The 19554-nt window shown below is 36.7% G+C and overlaps 1 protein-coding gene across 4 annotated transcripts in view; it reads right to left on the reverse strand.

Moving 5' to 3' along the window:
* Positions 1 to 19554, reverse strand: part of SPIRE1 (spire type actin nucleation factor 1) — a 162741-nt gene that overhangs the window by 68149 nt on the left and 75038 nt on the right. For all 4 annotated transcript variants that reach the window (XM_024763920.1, XM_024763919.1, XM_024763923.1 and 1 more), the window contains exon 2: positions 15141 to 15374. In XM_024763920.1, coding sequence (XP_024619688.1) covers positions 15141 to 15269 — 129 coding nt within the window. In that variant the 5' untranslated portion in view covers positions 15270 to 15374. The remainder of the gene's footprint in view (positions 1 to 15140; positions 15375 to 19554) is intronic.

Genomic DNA, 19554 nt, shown 5'->3' on the forward strand with positions numbered 1-19554 from the left:
AATACAGGTACTTTTTTTATTATCTGTGGGGTTTTTGTACCTTAAAAACAGACACACCCAGTATATTCACATTTTCATATCAGACAGCAAGGCAATCCCACAATTCCCATCACCCAAAGCTTAATGCATCACAAGACGACCAGTAAAGTCCACACAATTATATGGAAAAAGTGGTCCAGTAACTAACAAACACCCAGCAGCACAGATGAGCTTACTAGAATTAGTTAGCTTCTACTTGAAAACGATAGGGCATGTGTAAAAGTTTTGGTTGGGAGTAGAAAGGGAACTACCAATTACTGAGTACTGATCAGAACTCAGGTATTTTAATAACTACCATTTATTATTTATCATGCCATGTTTGACATGTCATATACACAGCATAATATCATTTACTCTTCAACGTAACCCTGAATTAGCACCATTACATAGCAACAGAAACTAAGGCTTCAGAGGAGTCACGTGACTTGTCCACAGTCATAAAGTTAACATAAGGGAGAAGGAGAATTTGACACAGTCCTATTTGATTCTGAAGCCCAGGATCATTCTAATACACACTGAGTTGTATAATTTAGTAAAAAGAATGTCAGGAAGACATGGGGACCACTGGGAAGATACCTCGTCAGTAGATGGGGAGTGGAGGAAAGAGGGCAGAGGGCAACTGGTGATACTACCAGTCCTAATGTCCTTTACAATACACAGCCCATAACCCCCACAAAACTACTTGTAGGTAAAAGATGCAATTTAACATCACGCACAACAATTTAGAAAAATCAAACACAGCTTATTAGATTGGAAAAGACATCCTGTCAAGAGCCTAGTGCATTTTATTAAAAAGATAACTTTATCTTTCTATAAAATAATAGTTTTGTATCTGTGTACAACGGTTATGTTTTAAGGTACTTCATTTGCATTAAAAAGTTGTAAGTTCTCCCTTATTCTTTACTATATTCAGTAAACTTGACATTAATATAATTACTGAAAATACACATTTATTATATTCAATAACTTGTATCTTTTGGAGAGTAAAAGATATCTTTGTAGCTTATAATATCCTTCACAATGTGTCTTTCTGTTATTTTTGTCATTTGTAGTAAGTATTGTATGCAATTTAATAGATTACTATCTTTAATAAAATACATTCTCAGGAAAATATCTTGAGTTTCAGTAAGAAACTTTTTCCACAGTACCAAAAACAGGCTAAGAATTGATTCCTTGGGAGCATGAAAAGCAAAAATCTCACAAGCTTAATTATTCACAAAGTGACCAGTGAACAGAGAGTATATTTTTTGCACAATTATTTTTGTATGCAGAAAACAGCTTCCCATATAGAATTATCATTTCCAAGGTTATGAAAGGCATCTGCTAGGACTTTCACCTTTCACTAATCCCACAATTTTATATTCCAATTATATGTTCTGAATATGGCATAACATTTTTGACTGTAATTCACAGTAAGAAATACATTTTAGGGGGCTTCCCTGTGGCACAGTGGTTGAGAGTCCGCCTGCCAATACAGCGGACACGAGTTCAAGCGCTCGTCTGGAAAGATCCCACATGCCGCAGAGCAACTAAGCCCGTGAGCCACAACTGAGCCTGCACTCTAGAGCCCATGAGCCACAACTACCGAGCCCGTGTGCCACAACTACTGAAGCCCGCATGCCACAACTACTGAAGCCCGTGCGCCTAGAGCCTGTGCTCCACAACAAGCCACCACAATAAGAAGACCGCACACCGCAACGAAGAGTAGCCCCTGCTCGCCGCAACTAGAAAAAGCCCGCGTGCAGCAACAAAGACACAACACAGCCAAAAATTAAATAAATAAATAAATAGAAATACATTTTACATAAGGATTCAAACACATGCATATGTATATGTTTTATACACAAAAATTTCACAGAACAAAACTTACACATTCAATTGATTTCACAACCCACTAACAGGCTGTGCCCTGCAACTTGGAAAACACTGGTGTAAAACTCTAAAAATTTTTTAATGCACATGATATAATCTTATATGTAGAAAATCCACAAAAACTATTAGAACTAAGAAGCAATTTTAGCAAAGTTGTGGGATACATGATCAACACAAAAAAGTTCTATTTCTATACAATACTAATGAACAATCAGAAAATGAAATTAGAAAACAATACCATTTTTTTAATAGCAAAAAAATAAAATACTAAGGAATAAATTTAACCAAGGAGGTGCAAGCCTTACACACTAAAAACTCTAAAGCATTGCTGAAAGAAATTAAAGAAGACTTACATAAATGGAAAGACATCCCGTATCCATGGGTTGGAAGACTTAATATTGTTAAGACAGTAATACTACACAAAATGATCTACAGATTGAATGCAATCCCTAACTAATTCCCAAAGGCCTTTTTTGAAGAAATGGAAAAGCTGATCTTAAAGTTCATATAGAATTGCAATGGGCCCCAAATAGCTGAGACAATCTTGAAAAGAACAGAGCTAGAAGACTCAAACTTCCAAATTTCAAAACTTACCTCAAAGTTATACTAATCAAAACAAAGTGGTACTTGCATAAGGACAAACATACAGATCAATGAAATAGAACTGAGTCCAGAAATAAACCCATATATCTATGATTGATTGATTGTTCACGAAAGCGCCCAGATCATTAAGTAGGGAAAGAATATTCTCTTCAACAAATGATGCTGGGAAAACTGGATATCCACATGTAGGAAAAAAAAAAAAAAAATGAAGTAGTGGTACCCCTATCTCACACCATACATAAATATTAACTCAAAATGGATCAGGGGGCTTCCCTGGTGGCGCAGTGGCTGAGAGTCCGCCTGCCGATGCAGGGGACACGGGTTCGTGCCCCAGTCTGGGAAGATCCCACATGCCGCGGAGTGTCTGGGCCTGTGAGCCATGGCCGCTGAGCCTGCGCGCCCAGAGCCTGTGCTCCGCAACGGGAGAGGCCACAACAGTGAGAGACCCGCGTATCGCCAAAAAAAAAAAGGATCAGAGACCTAAATATAAGAACCAAAACTATAAAACTCTTAGACGAAACCATAGGCATAAACCTTCATGGTCGTGGATTCAGTACTGGTTTTTAAGATATGATACCAAAAGCACAAGAAATAGCATATCTTGTTTTATTGCACTATACTGTGCATCGCAGATATTGTGTTTTTTTACAAATTGAAAGTTTGTAGCGACCCTGCATTGGGCAAGTATATCAGTGCCATTTTTCCAACAGCATTTGTTCACTTCTTGTCTCTATGTCACATTTTGGTAATTCTCGCAATATTTCAAACTTTTTCATTATTATTACATTCATTATGGTGATCTGTGATCAGTGATTTTTGGTATTACTACTGTAACTTTTTTTTAATTTTGAAATTAAGGTATGTACATTGTTTTAGACATAATGTTATTACACACTTAATAGACTATTGTATAGCATAAAGATAACTTTTATATGCAGTGGGGACCCAAAATATTCATGTAACTCGCTTTATTGCAATATTTGCTTTATTGCAGTGGTCTGGAACTAAACCTGCAATATCTCCGAGGTATGCCTATAAATGGATAAATTAGACTTCATCAAAGTTAAAAATTTTTGTACATCAAAGGACACTATCAAGAGAGTGAAAAGATAATCCACAGAATCAGAGAAAATATTTGCGAATCATATATCTAATAAGGATCTAGTATCCATAATACATAAAGAACTCAAACTCAACAAAAGATAAACAATCTAATTTAAAAATTGACTTGACTAGACATTTTTCCAAAGAAGGTATACGAATGGCCAAAAAGCACATAAAAAGATGCTCAACATCACTGGTCATTAGAAAATGCAAATCAAAACCACAATTAGATACCACTCACATCCATTAGAATGGCTATAAAAACAAAGAAAAAATGGAAAATAAGTGTTGGCAAGAATGTGGAGAGATTGGAACCCTTGCGTATTGCTGGTGGGAATGTAAAATGGTGAAGCCACTGTGAAAATAGCTTGATGGTTCCTCAAAAGTTAAAGATAGAATTACCATGTGATCTAGCAATTCCATTCCTAGGTATATACCCAAAAGAATTGAAAGTAGGTGTTCAAACAAAAACTGGAACACAAACGTTCATACCAGCACTATTCATAGCAGCCAAAAGGTGGAAAGAATTCCAATGTTCTAAACTGATGAATGGATAAACAAAATGTGGTATACTCACAAAATGGAATCTTACTAAGCCACAGAAAGGAAAAAGGTACTGACACATGCTACAACATGGACGAACCTTAAAAATATTATGCTAAGTCTAAGAAGCCAGACACAAAAGGTCACATACTGTATGATTCCATTCGTATGAAATACCCAGAATACATAAATCCACAGAGACAGAAAGCTGATTAGTGGTTGCCAGGGGCTGAAAGAGGAAGGATGGGAAGAGATGGGTATGAGGTTTCCATCTGGGATAATGTAAAAGCTCTAGAACTAAACAGTGGTGATGGCTGGACAGTATTGTGAATGTACTTAATGGCACTAAATCGTACACCTTTGAATGGTTTAAATGGTAAATCTTATGTGTATTTTACCACAATTTTTAAATGTATAAAAAATTTTAAAACAACAACGAAATTCCACAAAGCTTCCATTGAGACAGAGGAGAAATAATCCCTCAGAGGAAAAATAACCCCAGTGGTTATTTCAGTGTCAATGTTGATATTTATTTTATTCTTTGTGTTTACATGCATCTTCACCTCTAATCCTTACAACAACCCAATTTAGAGATTTAGAATAGCTAAGTAATTTACCCAAGGCCACACAGTGAGACAGAACTGGAAATGAACCCAGGCAGTCTAACTCTAAAGCCCAAGTCCTTATGCACTCCACCCTAGAATGAAGAGTATATTACTCTTCCATTAAAGGAAATAATGTTCTTAAAGTGCTTAAGCATAGAGCATAGTATACAGTAAGCATGCAACAAAATCATCTTCTACAGTTACCAAAGAGGGGATAGTTTGGGGGCAGAGGGACACAATTAGAAGGAACAGGTTCTGTCCCATATCTATCAACATGCCATTATATAACTTTGGACAATTTATTTAACATTGCTGGGTTTCAGCTTATTTCTAAAAGGAGAAGACTAAGCTATATAATTTCTTACTTAACCTACCTTCGCTGTTCTATGAATAAATTTTAAGCTAAACCAAAATGCTGGAGTTTTTAGGGTTCAATCTTGGATCTTTGGGTTTCTCTCTACTCACCTTAGCTGATCTTGTCTACTCTAACTGCTTTAAATGCTACCTATAAAGCTGATGACTCCCCAACTCCTACTCTAGGCCACTGCTTTTTTGGTCAGGAAAAGAACTACTTTACCTTTAATCTGGAAAGATACTTCACTAGGTAATGAATTTTAGGTTCTATTCTAGAACTTTGACAATGTCATTCTAGTCTGTCTTCTAGATTCCATTGTTTCTGTTGAGAAGTCAGGTGCAGTCCAGTTTTTTCTCTGGCTTGATTTTAGACTCTCTGCTTGTGGTTTTTAGCAGTTTAGGTATGAAACTAGATTGTTTTCCATTTAATTTATCTTGCTCTTTTTGTTTGTGGGGCTTCCAGAATCTGCAGCATAGTGTTTTGCATTGTTTTGGGAAATTCTTAGTATGTCTTCAAATATGCCTTCCATCCTCTCTCTTCATTGGCTCTCCTTGGGACTTTAATTATGTGTACTGCTTTTATTCTTTTTGTGTCTGTGCTTCACTCTGAATATTTTCTATTGACAACGTTCCACTTCATTCTCTCTTCAGCTCCGTCTAGTCTATTAAACTCATCCACTAAACTTTTATTTCAGTTACTTCATTTTTTGGTTCTCAAATTTCCATTTGGTTCTTTCTATATATTTTCCAGTTCTCTACTCAAAGTTTCAATCCTGACTCTTAGAATCCTGAACATCAATTAAAAGTCTATCTGGGCTTCCCTGGTGGTGCAGTTGTTGAGAGTCCACCTGCCGATGCAGGGGACAAGGCTTCGTGTCCCGGTCCGGGAAGATCCCACATGCCACGGAGCGGCTAGGCCCGTGAGCCATGGCCGCTGAGACTCCATTATCTGAATTCTCTGTATAGAATCATTAATAATATTGCCAGAATCGAAATTAATTTTCTGAAAACTTCATTACACACGTAAGACCTTGTTATATATTTTCAACAAAACTTGAAATTATCAGCAAACCTGGGCTAGACTGATGTGATTAGAAAAAGACAGCCTACAATACTTTCAAAACATTTGGAAACATTTTTGGTCAAGTAAGTTAGCATTTGTATTTTGAAGCAATGTACCAACTAGGAAAAAAATCTTTATCTGATATCAAATCAAAGATGTATGCCAGAAACTCTATTATCCATTGGCCTTTTACCCTAATTAGCGTCAAAATACTACACAGTAAAAGACCATAAAGTATTTTTTAAAACTTCGGCACAATTAATTGAGAATACAGTTTTTGTTTAAACTCTAAATTATGAAGCGTTCAGCAATCCAAGTCACTATGTCTGGAGACACATACTGCAGTGTGTGTAAATAATATCACCTTAGAAGAGAAAAAGGCATAATCAGAATTATATCTTCTGATATATTTAGGTTTTATATCACAGTCTTTTGTTGATAATATTAAACTCCAAATTTCCCCATAATTTATTCTCAACTGCTAAAATTCAAATGTCTTAAAAAATATTCAGTTCACAAAGCTTAGAATTTTATTTGCAAAAATCTAAGTAGAATATAATTTTAAACCATAATTAAAATGTTTTGCCTAGTGAGTATAATCATGCATTTGTCATAAGAAATTAATAACAAAGATCATCTTCATTAAATGCAGCATCATATAGTTAGGATAAATTACTAAATTTTTGCCTAAACCAGTGAGAAAATTAGCACGTTTCCAGCAAATTTCAAAACTTAAAGAACAAACATTTTGAAGTACAGAGAACTGCAGTTTGTTCCTTGGAGTCACTCTAATTTGACTGATGGACTATGGTCACCCAACTAACCTATGTTAACACACCTTCACTCAGTAACAGACAAGCTCAAACAAACATTATGGCTTCCCTTGGATATACTCCATTAAACCTAGGCCAAATTTATACACAAATGAAAATAACAGACTCATTCCACTTCAGCTGTCTGTAATACGTGTGCAGTTTGAAGATGAAGATAAACTGTGCACTGTACTAATCTAGCTTGGTATAATAAAATTAGGGACTTCCCTGGCGGTCCAGTGGTTGGGACTTTGCCTTCCAATGCAGGCGGTGTGGGTTCGATCTCTGGTCGGGGACCAAGGATCCCACATGCCTTGCAGCCAAAAAACCGAAAAACGTAAAACAGAAGCAATATTGTGACGGAATCAATAAAGACTTTAGAAAGTGGTCCACATCAAAAAAAAAATCTTTAAAAAAAAATTAAATAATATAGGGTTTTTTTCTATTTTTAATCACACTCTACAGTACTATCCTTTTCTTAAATTTCTCTCCTGATGAGTTTTCAAAATAGCATGTAAATTCTGACATTATGTGGCAAACCAAAAACATATTAGCTTTTTATAAGCAGGGCTTATTATTTGTAAACTATATTCTTATATTTACAGAAACATGCCAGATTTTTTTGAAAGTATGAATTAACACTGGAAATATAACTTATAAAACTATTCATGGGCAATAACTTAATATAGCCATACTAAAATTTTACAATATTTTATTTACTATACAAATGCTAAACAATAAGAGGAATGGAATTTCTGAAGCCATATGGTTCCCCCGAATCACAATGCCATTAATACCATTTATGGTAAATCATAAATCAGCACAGTCTCTTTTTTTAATAAATTATAGATTTATTGAAAACCATAACACCTACCATTTCTTTTCTTTTTTTTACATCTTTATTAGAGTATAATTGCTTTACAATGGTGTGTTAGTTTCTGCTTTATAACAAAGTGAATCAGTTATACATATACATATGTCCCCATATCTCTTCCCTCTTGCATCTCCCTCCCTCCCACCCTCCCCAGTCCACCCCTCTAGGTGGTCACAAAGCACCGAGCTGATCTCCCTGTGCTATGCAGCTGCTTCCCACTAGCTATCTATTTTACATTTGGTAGGGTATATATGTCCATGCCACTCTCTCACTTTGTCCCAGCTTACCCTTCCCCCTCCCCGTATCCTCAAGTCCATTCTCTAGTAGGTCTGCATCTTTATTCCTGAGCACACAGCACACAGCTTTATACACATAGCAGTACACGCAGAATTTTGTGGTCTTTTTTCCATTTATTAAAACAAAAATTTCCCATATTGCTTCATAACCCACATAATTATAATTTAAAGACCATATGATAATCCATGTAGTTGATATACCATTTCTTTGTGAGTCATTTATTTCCACTTTCAGAACAGTATAAATAATGCTGTGATACACATCTTCGTGTATCTATGTAACATTTTGTATTAAAAAACATCTCTTTGTACCGAGAACAGACTGGTGATGCCAGTGGTTGGGGCTTGTGGGTACAGGGTGGGTGAAATGGTGAAGGTGGTCAAAAGGTACAAACTTCCAGTTATAAAATAAGTTAAGTCCTAGGGATGTAATGTACAGCATGGTGACTATAGTTAACAATACTGTATTATATATTTGAAAGCTGCTCAAAGAGTAGAGCTTAAAAGTTCTCATCACAAGAAAAAAAATTCGTAGCTATGTGTGGTGATGGATGTTAACTAGCCTTATTGTGCTGATCATTTTGCAATTTATACAAATAGGGAATCATTATACATATTGTACAAGTGAAACTAATATAATGTTATATGTCAGTTCTATCTAAGTTTTAAAATTGCCCTCTTTGATAAATAAATTTTTTTAAAAAGTCCACAGGGACTAGAAAGCAAAAAAAAAAATTGACCTCTTTGAAAAATTCCTAATAGTAGCATTACTATGTGAAAAAATTTCAAACATATAAAAAATGAGGTGAATAATATAATGAATTACAGTGTACCCATCACCCATTATCAATTCATGGCTAATCTTGTTTCATCTACATCCTCATCCACTTAAGCCTCACCCTCCAGGATTATTTTACAGCAAATCCCAGATATCTGAATTTCACATGTAAATATTTCAGCATATATCACAAAATGATGAGTTCTTTTTTAAAAAATATAACCACAATACTATTATCATATCTAAAAATATGAATAATTCCTAATATCATCAACTAGAGAGTAAGAGGTCAAATTTTCCTGATTATCTCAAATATATACCCAGTTTTATAATTTATTTCTTTTAATCGAGGTTCATTCTACTGCAATGGGTATGTATTAAGTCTCTTTTAATCTATGTTTTCCCTCTCTCCCCTTCCTTTTGATTTGTAAGTTACTTGTTGAAGTAATTATGTGATTTGTGCTATAGTTTCCCACAATCTGATTTTGCTGATTGCATCCCTATGGTGTTATTTTAAATGTTTCTATGTCCCCTGAACTTCCTATAAATTGGTAGTTAGATTAGTTAGATCTAGAGGCTTGATCAGATTGTTTATTTGGCAAGAAGACTTTGCAGGTGATGCTGTAAACTTCCATCGGAGGCACAGAAAGTCTGCTGGTTTCTTGTGATGCCACAATGCTATTATTTTGTAGAATCAGAATATTACCATTTTGCAATCCCTATCACTTCACTTCCCTTTCATTTATTAGTTGGAATACTTTTATAAAGAGACATTCATCCAAAACTCTTTGGTTGCCCTGAGGTGGTGTCCTTATGGAAAAGGCAGAATGGATTCTGTCTATACACCAGTTGTCAAAATAATAAGTGGGTTAACAACTTGGTTAACAGCTGAACAACCGCTAAAGGTGACCAAAAGGGTTTTATTAATTATTACTTATGTGTCCAGAGAATGCAGAATATTTGGTCTGCTTTAATCCATCACAGCTACTATTCTTATTGATGATCAAATTCTTCCATCTGACCAATGAGGGAGGCTCCTTGAGTTGGCTTCTGAGTCCTTTTTACCTAACTTAGTAATCTTGGATAGTCTGTTTGCTTTCTGGTATGACAAGATGTTCCAGGCTATTTTACACATTTCCTTCCCAGATCTGGAATTAGCCATCTCTCTAAGGAATTCTAGAATTCTTTTAGTAGGGAATGGTATTCGAAGACCATGAGCTGGTGGCAGCTGTGCTCACTGCTACTATGTGATCGTTGCTTTCCAGGTCTGTCTATGTGGTCACGTTTCTGATGCGGTAACAGTTAGGCTCAGTTTGCTTTGGATTTGAGGGGATTATATTTCCATATTCAGTTTTGTTTCATAATTATGTAAAATATTTATATGGTTTCTAAATCAAATCCACAGAATCAAGTACACATATAGATATGTAGCTTTAATGCCTGTCCTGGTTTCTACTCCGGTTTATCTTTCCTCTTTTTAAAAAAAAAATATATATATATATGTTCTTATCCATACATTTTCTTAGATAAATGCTGGCATACTATACATGATTTTCTACACCTTGTTTTCTCATGTAAATGATATATCCTGGAGATCTTTCCACAGCCCTTTTGATAGTGATATAGTACGCCACTAGTTGGCTGTACCACAGTTAGTTCACCATTTCCCTATTAATGGACATCTGGGATATTTCTAGCATTCTGCTATTATACATAGTGAATAGTTTTAGACTTCTTAATATACTGTCAAATTATTTTATGTAAGAGCTATGTAAATTTACACTGCAGCTATCAATTACTGAGCAAAAAAATTTACCGTAATTTCTAATTTCAAAAGTAAATTCTTGCTTTCAAAAGAATGGCAAATGGTATTGCTTTATTTGCATTCCCTGACAATTAGGGGGACTGGAGTGTGTAAGAGAACCAGGATCCACCAGGCTGAGTTCAGTGTGCCTCTCTGTGCCCTACAAGCCTCCCATGAACCTGTGCTGGCCCACCACTTTCATATTTTCAGATTATTTGTAAGGGTACCCCTTCTAGAAGGACATCCTCCACATTACAGACATTGCAAATTTTTATTTATTACGATTCTCTTACAGATGGAAGTACAGTATCCTGAAGAAGGAAAGCAGATTGCTACTTTACACCAAGGTGTATGGGCTAGTATGGTCCTAGACACCAGGTCCATAATATTTACCTCACTGGGGTTCATTTAACCCCAGTTAAGTTCATCTCCAAGCACCTGATAGAGTACTCAGAACAAGGAAGGCACACTAAATGCTTCCTAAATATCTGAGAAGGTAAATGAAGGCATGAGTAAGCTGAGACTTTTACATTCGTCTCAAATGAAGAATCTGCTCATGTGCTATTCTCATAGTAACTTCATTCATTTCTCAAACACTCCTTTCACTCTTCCTCTCCACACACTGTCTCATGTCCTCCTCTTCCATCATCCTGCCCCTGGTCTCCTTAATCTTCCTTGCCTACATACTTCACTCTCCATCACCACCACCGTTTACTTCACGTCTACAATCCCTTTTCTTTTCAACTAATGTTAACTGAAGGAATCTTTTCTAAGATATATTTATATATAAGAAAATAATTTTTAAGAATGATCTTTTCTTAATACTTCCTGAACGGCTCCACTTAGTTCTATATGTTTCTCAACAAACAATCTGAAAGAAAAATATTTTAGGTGTTATATTCTTAATTTAAGAGAAGAACACATTCTATCGCTGACATAAATTTGTGCCTGCAATTTATTCTGACCTATATGCAGTGGCAAAAAGCCTTGGAATGACTCAGAAAAAAATGATATATGTGTTTATACTTTACTTGTTTATATCCTGTTTTTCTCCATTACAATTAAGAACCATAAAAACAGGGACCAATTGTATGTTGTTACTGGTATATCCCTAGCACCTAGAAAAATGCCTGGCATATAGTAAGTGCTATTAAATTTTTATTCATGACAAGCACTATAGTAGGTACTTTATATTAATTATGTTATTTAATTTAATCTTAACAAAACTCAATCAGGCAGATATTCTCTCTTTACATAAGAATAAGGATCATAGGATTAAATAATCCAGGGTAAAACAATTGGTACAAAAATGGCAAAACCAGGGTTCCAATCTAAGTCCTACCTGACTATAAACCTCTGAAATTAACTTCCTCTCATTCACTCAGTTCAAAGAAGCTGGACAAGTCACACACCTCTCTGAGCCTTAGTTCTTTCATTTGTAAAATGGGTATAACAATGCCAACCCAATACCTCACAGTGTTACCATAAGTCTCAGATAACAATGGATGTGAAAGTAATTTTCAAGTGTAACACACCATATACCAAATTGAAAGACTGGTAGGAATAAACAACTGTTCCGGGGAAAAGTTACACAATAAAAAGGTCTTGCTCACTAAGAATTAAAAACAAATTGTCAAAAAAAAACAAATTGTCTCCAAGTTCCTAAACATTCTATTATTTATATTATTCAAACTTAGTTTCACATTTCCACTTTCAACAAGGAGAAAGCATATATTTCCTCAATTAATTCTTGTCTTCTCTTCCAACAATGTAAACAGAAGCCAATTTACTAATTGAAGATTTCAACCCACTGAGCAAATCACAAATTCCTATGTGTCACTATTTGGCCATGAATAATGGGTTTTATGATATATAAAATTCAGTTTACTTGTCAAATGTTTCAGCAATTATTTTTCTTCTCATGTAGCTAAAAGAAATATTCAGAACGTACTGTTACAGATGTGGAAATTTTTACTGATCAGTTTTGGTTAACATAGAAACTAAGAAACAAGGGGTGAGTATATGATATTCTCCAATAAAATTCGTAAGAATGGAATTGGTAAACTTAGTTTTCCTCCAATCTATAAAACCTTTCTAAAAAAGCATTTTAATTGTTTATTTTTCATATTATGATAGAAATAAGATAGGCAGGAGGGCAGACATAGTAGCTCAAATTTAAAAAACAATAAAACAGTGTAACAGTTATCAGTTCAAACTGATGAATGTCCAAGAATCTTTGTTTTATAAGTTAACATACTGAATGTCATTGAGTAGAACTGTAAGATTCCAAAAACTCTCCAGGTCTCATCTTCCAAATCTATACTATACAAGAGCAATCTGGCCATGACATCTGTCACTTGACTGGTGCCAGGGTTAACCAACTGACATGGTTGGGTGGGTGGGTGTCCCCTCCTCCTTCACCATGCCCTGTTCTCCCCCACAAATACCCACTAAACCACTACCAAAAACTGTTAGCTCAGTTTCAGAGGTATACACAGTTTTCCTTTTTTTTTTATAAATTTATTTATTTATTTTTAAATTTATAGCTGTGTTGGGTCTTCGTTGCTGTGCGCAGGCTTTCTCTAGTTGCGGTGAGCGGGGGCTATTCTTCGTTGTAGTGCGCGGGCTTCTCGTTGCGGTGGCTTCTCTTGTTGCAGAGCACGGGCTCTAGGCGCTCAGGCTTCAGTAGTTGTGGCTCGCGGGCTTAGCTGCTCCGTGGCATGTGGGATCTTCCTGGGCCAGGGCTCGAACCCGTGTCCCCCGCATTGGCAGGTGGATTCTTAACCGCTGCCACACCAGGGAAGTCCCAGTTTTGTTTCTTAATGGAAAACTTTTTACTCTTCATTTATCACAGAATCAAGTATTTTTAGTTCCTTATTCACTTCATTTATGTTTTTTTCATTTGCATCATTTTTTAATTAGATTCCACATATAAGTGATATCATATAATATTTGTCTTTTCTATGACTTACTTCACTTAGTATGTTAATCTCTAGGTCCATCCATGTTGTTGCAAATGGCATTATTTCATTCTTTTTATGGCTGAGTAACGTTCCACTGTATATATACACCGCATCTTCTTTATCCATTCATCTGTCGATGAACATTTAGGTTGCTTCCATGTCTTGGCTACTGTAAATAATGCTGCAATGAACACTGGAGTGCAAGTATCTTTTTGAATTATGGTTTTTTTTCAGATATATGCCCAGGAGTGGGACTGCTGGACCATATGGTAACTCTATTTTTAGTTTTTTAAGGAACCTCCACACTATTCTCCATAGTGGCTGTACCAATTTACATTCCCAGCGACAGTGTAGAAGGGTTCCCTTTTCTCCACACCCTCTCTAGCATTTATTGTTTGTAGATTTTTTGATGATGGCCATTCTGACCAGTGTGAGATGATACTTCATTATAGTTTTGATTTACATTTCTCTAATAATTAGTGATGTTGAGCACATTTTTCATGTGCTTTTTGGACATCTGTCTATCTTCTTTGGAGAAATGTCTATTTAGATCTTCTGCCCATTTTTTGATTGGGTTATTTGTTTTTTTGATATAGAGCTGCATGAGCTGTTTGTATATTTTGGAAATTAATCCCCTGTTGGTTGCTTCATTTGCAAATATTTTCTCCCATTCTGTGGGTTGTCTTTTCATTTTGTTTATGATTTCCTTTGCTATGCAAAAGTTTTTAAGTTTAGTTAGGTACCACTTGTTTATTTTTGTTTTTATTTTCATTACACTAGGAGGTGGATCAAAAACGATATTGCTGCGATTTATGTCAGAGAGTGTTCTGCCTATGTTTTCCTCTAAAAGTTTTATAGTATCTGGACTAACATTTAGGTCTTTAATCCATTTTGAGTTTATTTTTGTGCATGGTGTTAGAGAGAGTTCTAATCTACAGATTCAATGAAATCCCTATCAAATTACCAATGGCATTTTTCACAGAAGTAGAACAAAAAAATTTTAAATTTGTAATGGGAAACACAAAAGACCCTGAATAGCCAAAGCAATCTTGAGAAAGAAAAACAGAGCTGGATGAATCAGGCTCCCTGACTTCAGACTACACTACAAAACTACAATAATCAAAACAGTATGGTACTGGCACAAAAACAGAAATATAGATCAATGTAACAGGATAGAAAGCCCAGAGATAAACCCACGCACCTATGGTCAACTAATCTATGACAAGGGACGCAAGGATATATGATGGAGAAAAGACAGTCTCTTCAATAGATGGTGCTGGGAAAACTGGACAGCTACATGTAAAAGAATGAAATTAGAACACATTTCACTTATAGCTGAAAATCTAAGAACTATTATCAAATGCTAAATCACCATTCAGTTTTTTAAAGTGAAATAACTCTTCAAAGAAAGAGGTAATTGTAAACTTTACCTTCATGACATCTCTGTAGGACCGGATTGCTGAGATTTTTCTCTTCTCATCTTCCTCCTCCTCCAGACCTTCATCGGCAGCCTCATAGCCTTCATCATTGCTGCCATCAGCCTCTACCGTGTTGGCCATGCGATCGATGAGCTGCTCCAGGGGAGGGCTTAATTCCCTTTCTTCATTCTCCTTCAAGCCATAGTCCAGTGCCTTATAAATAATAATTCCCAAAGATTCAATAACCTAGGAACATTAAGGAAGGTGGTTAATAGAGACGACTAAACATTTTTATAGAACTAACTGTAAGGCATAAAATATTTAGTATGATATAAGCTAGGTCTGATTTATTCCATTTCAGAAACATGACAAATTATATTTGAAGAGATATTTAAAAGTCTCAACTATGCTTTAAAAAAAAATCTCAGATGGAAATTTTTGTGTGATTTCTTCAATCTAGTATGTAACACATACACAAACACTTTTCATGTTTCTTAGATTTATATCATACACTAAAATCTGTATTCTCCACTTATATAAAATACCAAGAATACCAACCAGGTTGATTTTCCACATTTCCAAAAGATATTATTGAGAACAGACAGAGTTATCAAAGATCATATCCATTCAGAACTCCTATGGCAATGCTTATCTAATTAGGGATTTCATAGACATACCAAGGATCTGAGACTGAAAAATCAATGATTGGTAGCAGCTAACGTACGCTTAAACAACAACAACAAAATCTATTAATAGCCATATACGTACTGCTCGTTGAGTTCCATTCAATTATTAGAAACACATATCCCTCATATGATGCAAACAAGTGAGAGACTCAAACTCTGAACTTTCATTGTAGTGCATAGATAATCCTCCCTGCCACTCACCTCCACCACTACTATCTCCCAAGAAATATGAACCTGATTTATGAACACTGAATATACATCCCTGTATACTATCACCCTGACAAATGCTTTGGCTTTGGCCAAGACAAGGAATTCTACTTTATTCCACAACACTACCTTCTTTTCTGCTCAGAAAAATCACAGATAAATAACTCTTTTAAAAAAATTTTTACAATGCCAACAGCTCATTTTACCTTAGCTATTTTGGAGGGAAGAACACAGGAAATAAAGCCAAAGATGTAGGAGTTTGCCACTTTTACCACTAACCATTTGACTCAGGGTAAATTATTTATTTTAGTTAAATTATTTATTTTCTTATCTGTAAAACAGGTATCAATGATACCTACATCTCATGGGGTTTTGTTAAGACTAAATGCATTTGCTACACGTTCAAGTACTTAGTATGTGACTTTTAACGTGCACTGAATAAATGTTATCTGCCTCCAACTCACCCTTTTCCAATGTTTATCCAGTTAATATACAGACATGCATACACCTTTCCTTCCCTTTATTCCATTTGTAGCCATAGTCAGTGCTCTGTTGTTGGGTTTTTTTTAAGTTGTTTATTTGGTACCAAAGAAAAGGAAAAGACAGAAGTTTTGACGATGAGTTAAATACATGGAGTCACTGTCAGCATATATTACAGCCCTTAAAAGCACTCAAGCATTCACTCAAAAAATCTCCACAAAATCTGAAATCTACCTTATCAAGTGAAATAATATTTTCTCAACACAAATTTCAAAATGAATAAAAGGCTTATAAATTCTCAGCTTCTAATTTTTAAATAATACTGGGTTGTTTTTTTGTAATATTTCTCATTGAAAATATGTAATTTTTTCATTAGTTTTTTGTTTTTTTGTTTTTTTTGCGTGGGCCTCTCACTGCTGTGGCCTCTCCCGTTGTGGAGCACAGGCTCCGGATGCACAGGCTCAGCGGCCATGGCTCACGGGCCCAGCCGCTCTGCGGCATGTGGGATCTTCCCGGACCGGGGCACGAACCCACGTTCCCTGCATCAGCAGGCGGACTGTCAACGACTGCGCCACCAGGGAAGCCCCTTTTCATTAGTTTTTAATGGTCTGACTGGAACTCTAACCACTATTTTCAAAGTTGTTTTGTGTGACAATGGATCTTCTGAGTTCCAAGTCAGCTGACTACTTTGGTCACCTCTTCTGGGGACCAAACCTCCCTCGACACCCCACCCCCATCCACCCATCTGTCCTGGAGAGGGTACCTGATCTGTGTTTCCCTGGCAGAAGGTCCACACAGCCAGGGACACTCTCACCACAGACAGGTACTACTTAGGGCAGGGATTTTACCTTTCAGTTCAATGTCAGCAGAACCGGGCATTGTGATGTATGTGTAATAAACACCCGTCAACTCGAACCTAGAGCAATCACTTTAACAATCAGAGCATCATAGCTAATATAATGAAAACCTTAGACATCAAGAAAAGTTAAATTATGTTCAGTACATTCTTTTTAAGGCTGAGAAGGATTTACTTACTTACTTACTTACTTACTTATTTGGCTACACTAGGTCTCAGATGCAGCACATGGGATCTTTGTTGCCACGTGTGGGATATTTAGTTGCGGCACACGGGATCTTTCAGTTGTGGCATGCTAACTCATAGTTGCAGCATGTGGGATCTAGTTCCCTGACCAGGTATCGAACCTGGGCCCCCTGCATTGGGAGTGCAGAGTCTTAGCCACTGGACCACCGTGGAAGTCCCAAGGCCGAGAAGGTCTTAATGCAATTATTCTCGCATAGAAGTTACGTTTAACTGAGAGTCTTACGAGCTTGGATGAATCTAGCCATCTATATCCCTACCCCACCCCCACCCGAGCTGAAAAAAAGAATCCACAGTAAATACCAACACCAATGATGGCTTCCGACCTTAGCAAAGACCCCAGAGCTGCCCAGAAAGCTTCATCCCCATCCCCACTCAGGACTTTCCCTCAAGGGGCCGTCTGTTCCTCAACTCTGCAGACCTCCAACACCCCTTCTGCCTCTCTGGGTCTCAGCTGATAACTCTCCTTCACACTCCACTGCAAAGTGAAATTCCCTACATGAAAATGCACTCATTTTCCCACCTTCAAACGCATAATATGATAGGCATCTACACTTACTTTGTCCTTCCTTCCTTTCACAGTGGAGGAAGTGTCTCTCTTCCTATCAAAGGTCAATCCCATTCTCCCTCCAGAGCATGCCCCTCCAGCCACAATCCCGTTTCTGCGCTCCCTTTCCCAGCAAAGTTTCTCATGAGGGGCCGTCTTACATATTCTGTCTCTCTTTTCTCTCCTTCTATTCACTGTTTAAGCCATTCCAGTCTGGCATCTAATCTTTTGAAGCCCCTGAAACCACAGGTAAAATCACAAACAATCTCTATATGCCAAAACCATTGAACAACTCGGTCCTCATCCCAAACGGCTGTTCAGTGGCATCAGACATAACTGACAACAGTCTTCTGTTCTAAGACTCTGGACTTCTGATTTCCTCTCAACTCAGCAGCTCCTCCTCCTCAGTCTGCCTGTAGGTACCTTCTCCTGCAGCTGCGTAAATGATGGAGTTCCTCAGAGTTCACGCATTCTACTCTCTTCCACGGTCTGTTGCAAAGTACTTTTATCCATTACCAGTTCTACAAATATGATATGTGCTCTGCTGTTTCCTTAACTTATATTTCTAGCTCAGAGAAACTTGTTGCCTAGGTAGCTGAAAGAGCTTAACTGGTCTTCCTTTCCCCAGTATCTCTTCATTTCTATTCATTGTATACAGTGATGCAGGATTAATCTTTCCAAAGTGGTTTCAAACGATTTAACCTAGCAGTGACTAAATCTATATCAGTCAGGATTAACCAAATGTGTATTAGGTCAGGGCTCTCTAGAAAGAACCAATAGGATGTATATATTTATACAGAAAGTGATTTACCATAAGGAATTGGCTCATGCAGTCATGGAGACCAATAAGTCCCAAATCTGCAGGGTGAGTTAGGAGGCTGGAGACCCAGGAGAGCCGATGGAATGGTTCCCAGTCCAAAGGCCAGCAAGCTTTAGACCCAGGAAGAGCCAGTATTTCAATTTGACGCCAAAGGCAGGAAAAAAAGCCAATGTTCCAGTCCAAAAGCCATCAGGAAAAATGTTCTCTCTTACTCAACAGGAGGTCAGCTTTTTGTTCTATTCAGGCCTTCAACAGATTGGATGAGGCCCATCCACATTAGGAAGGACAATCTGCTTTGCTCAGTCTACTGATTTAAATGTTAATCTCATTCAAAAACACCTTCATGGAAACACCTAGAATAATGCTTGTTCAAATATCTGGGCAGCCCATGACTCAGTCAACTTGACACATAAAACTAATTCCTTGTCAACTTGGCACTCATAAAGTTCTCCTTAAACCTTCATCACCAAAAGAAGACAATAACAAGGTCACAATTCCATCCAACATGACACAACTCTCTCGCATACAACCAAAAATCACTAACACCTTCACAAGAGGATCAAAATCCTTGAGTGATTTTTACTCTT

This window comes from Neophocaena asiaeorientalis, unplaced genomic scaffold (assembly GCF_003031525.2).
Source record: "Neophocaena asiaeorientalis asiaeorientalis breed wild unplaced genomic scaffold, Neophocaena_asiaeorientalis_V1.1 scaffold110, whole genome shotgun sequence".
Classification (NCBI taxonomy): domain Eukaryota; kingdom Metazoa; phylum Chordata; class Mammalia; order Artiodactyla; family Phocoenidae; genus Neophocaena; species Neophocaena asiaeorientalis.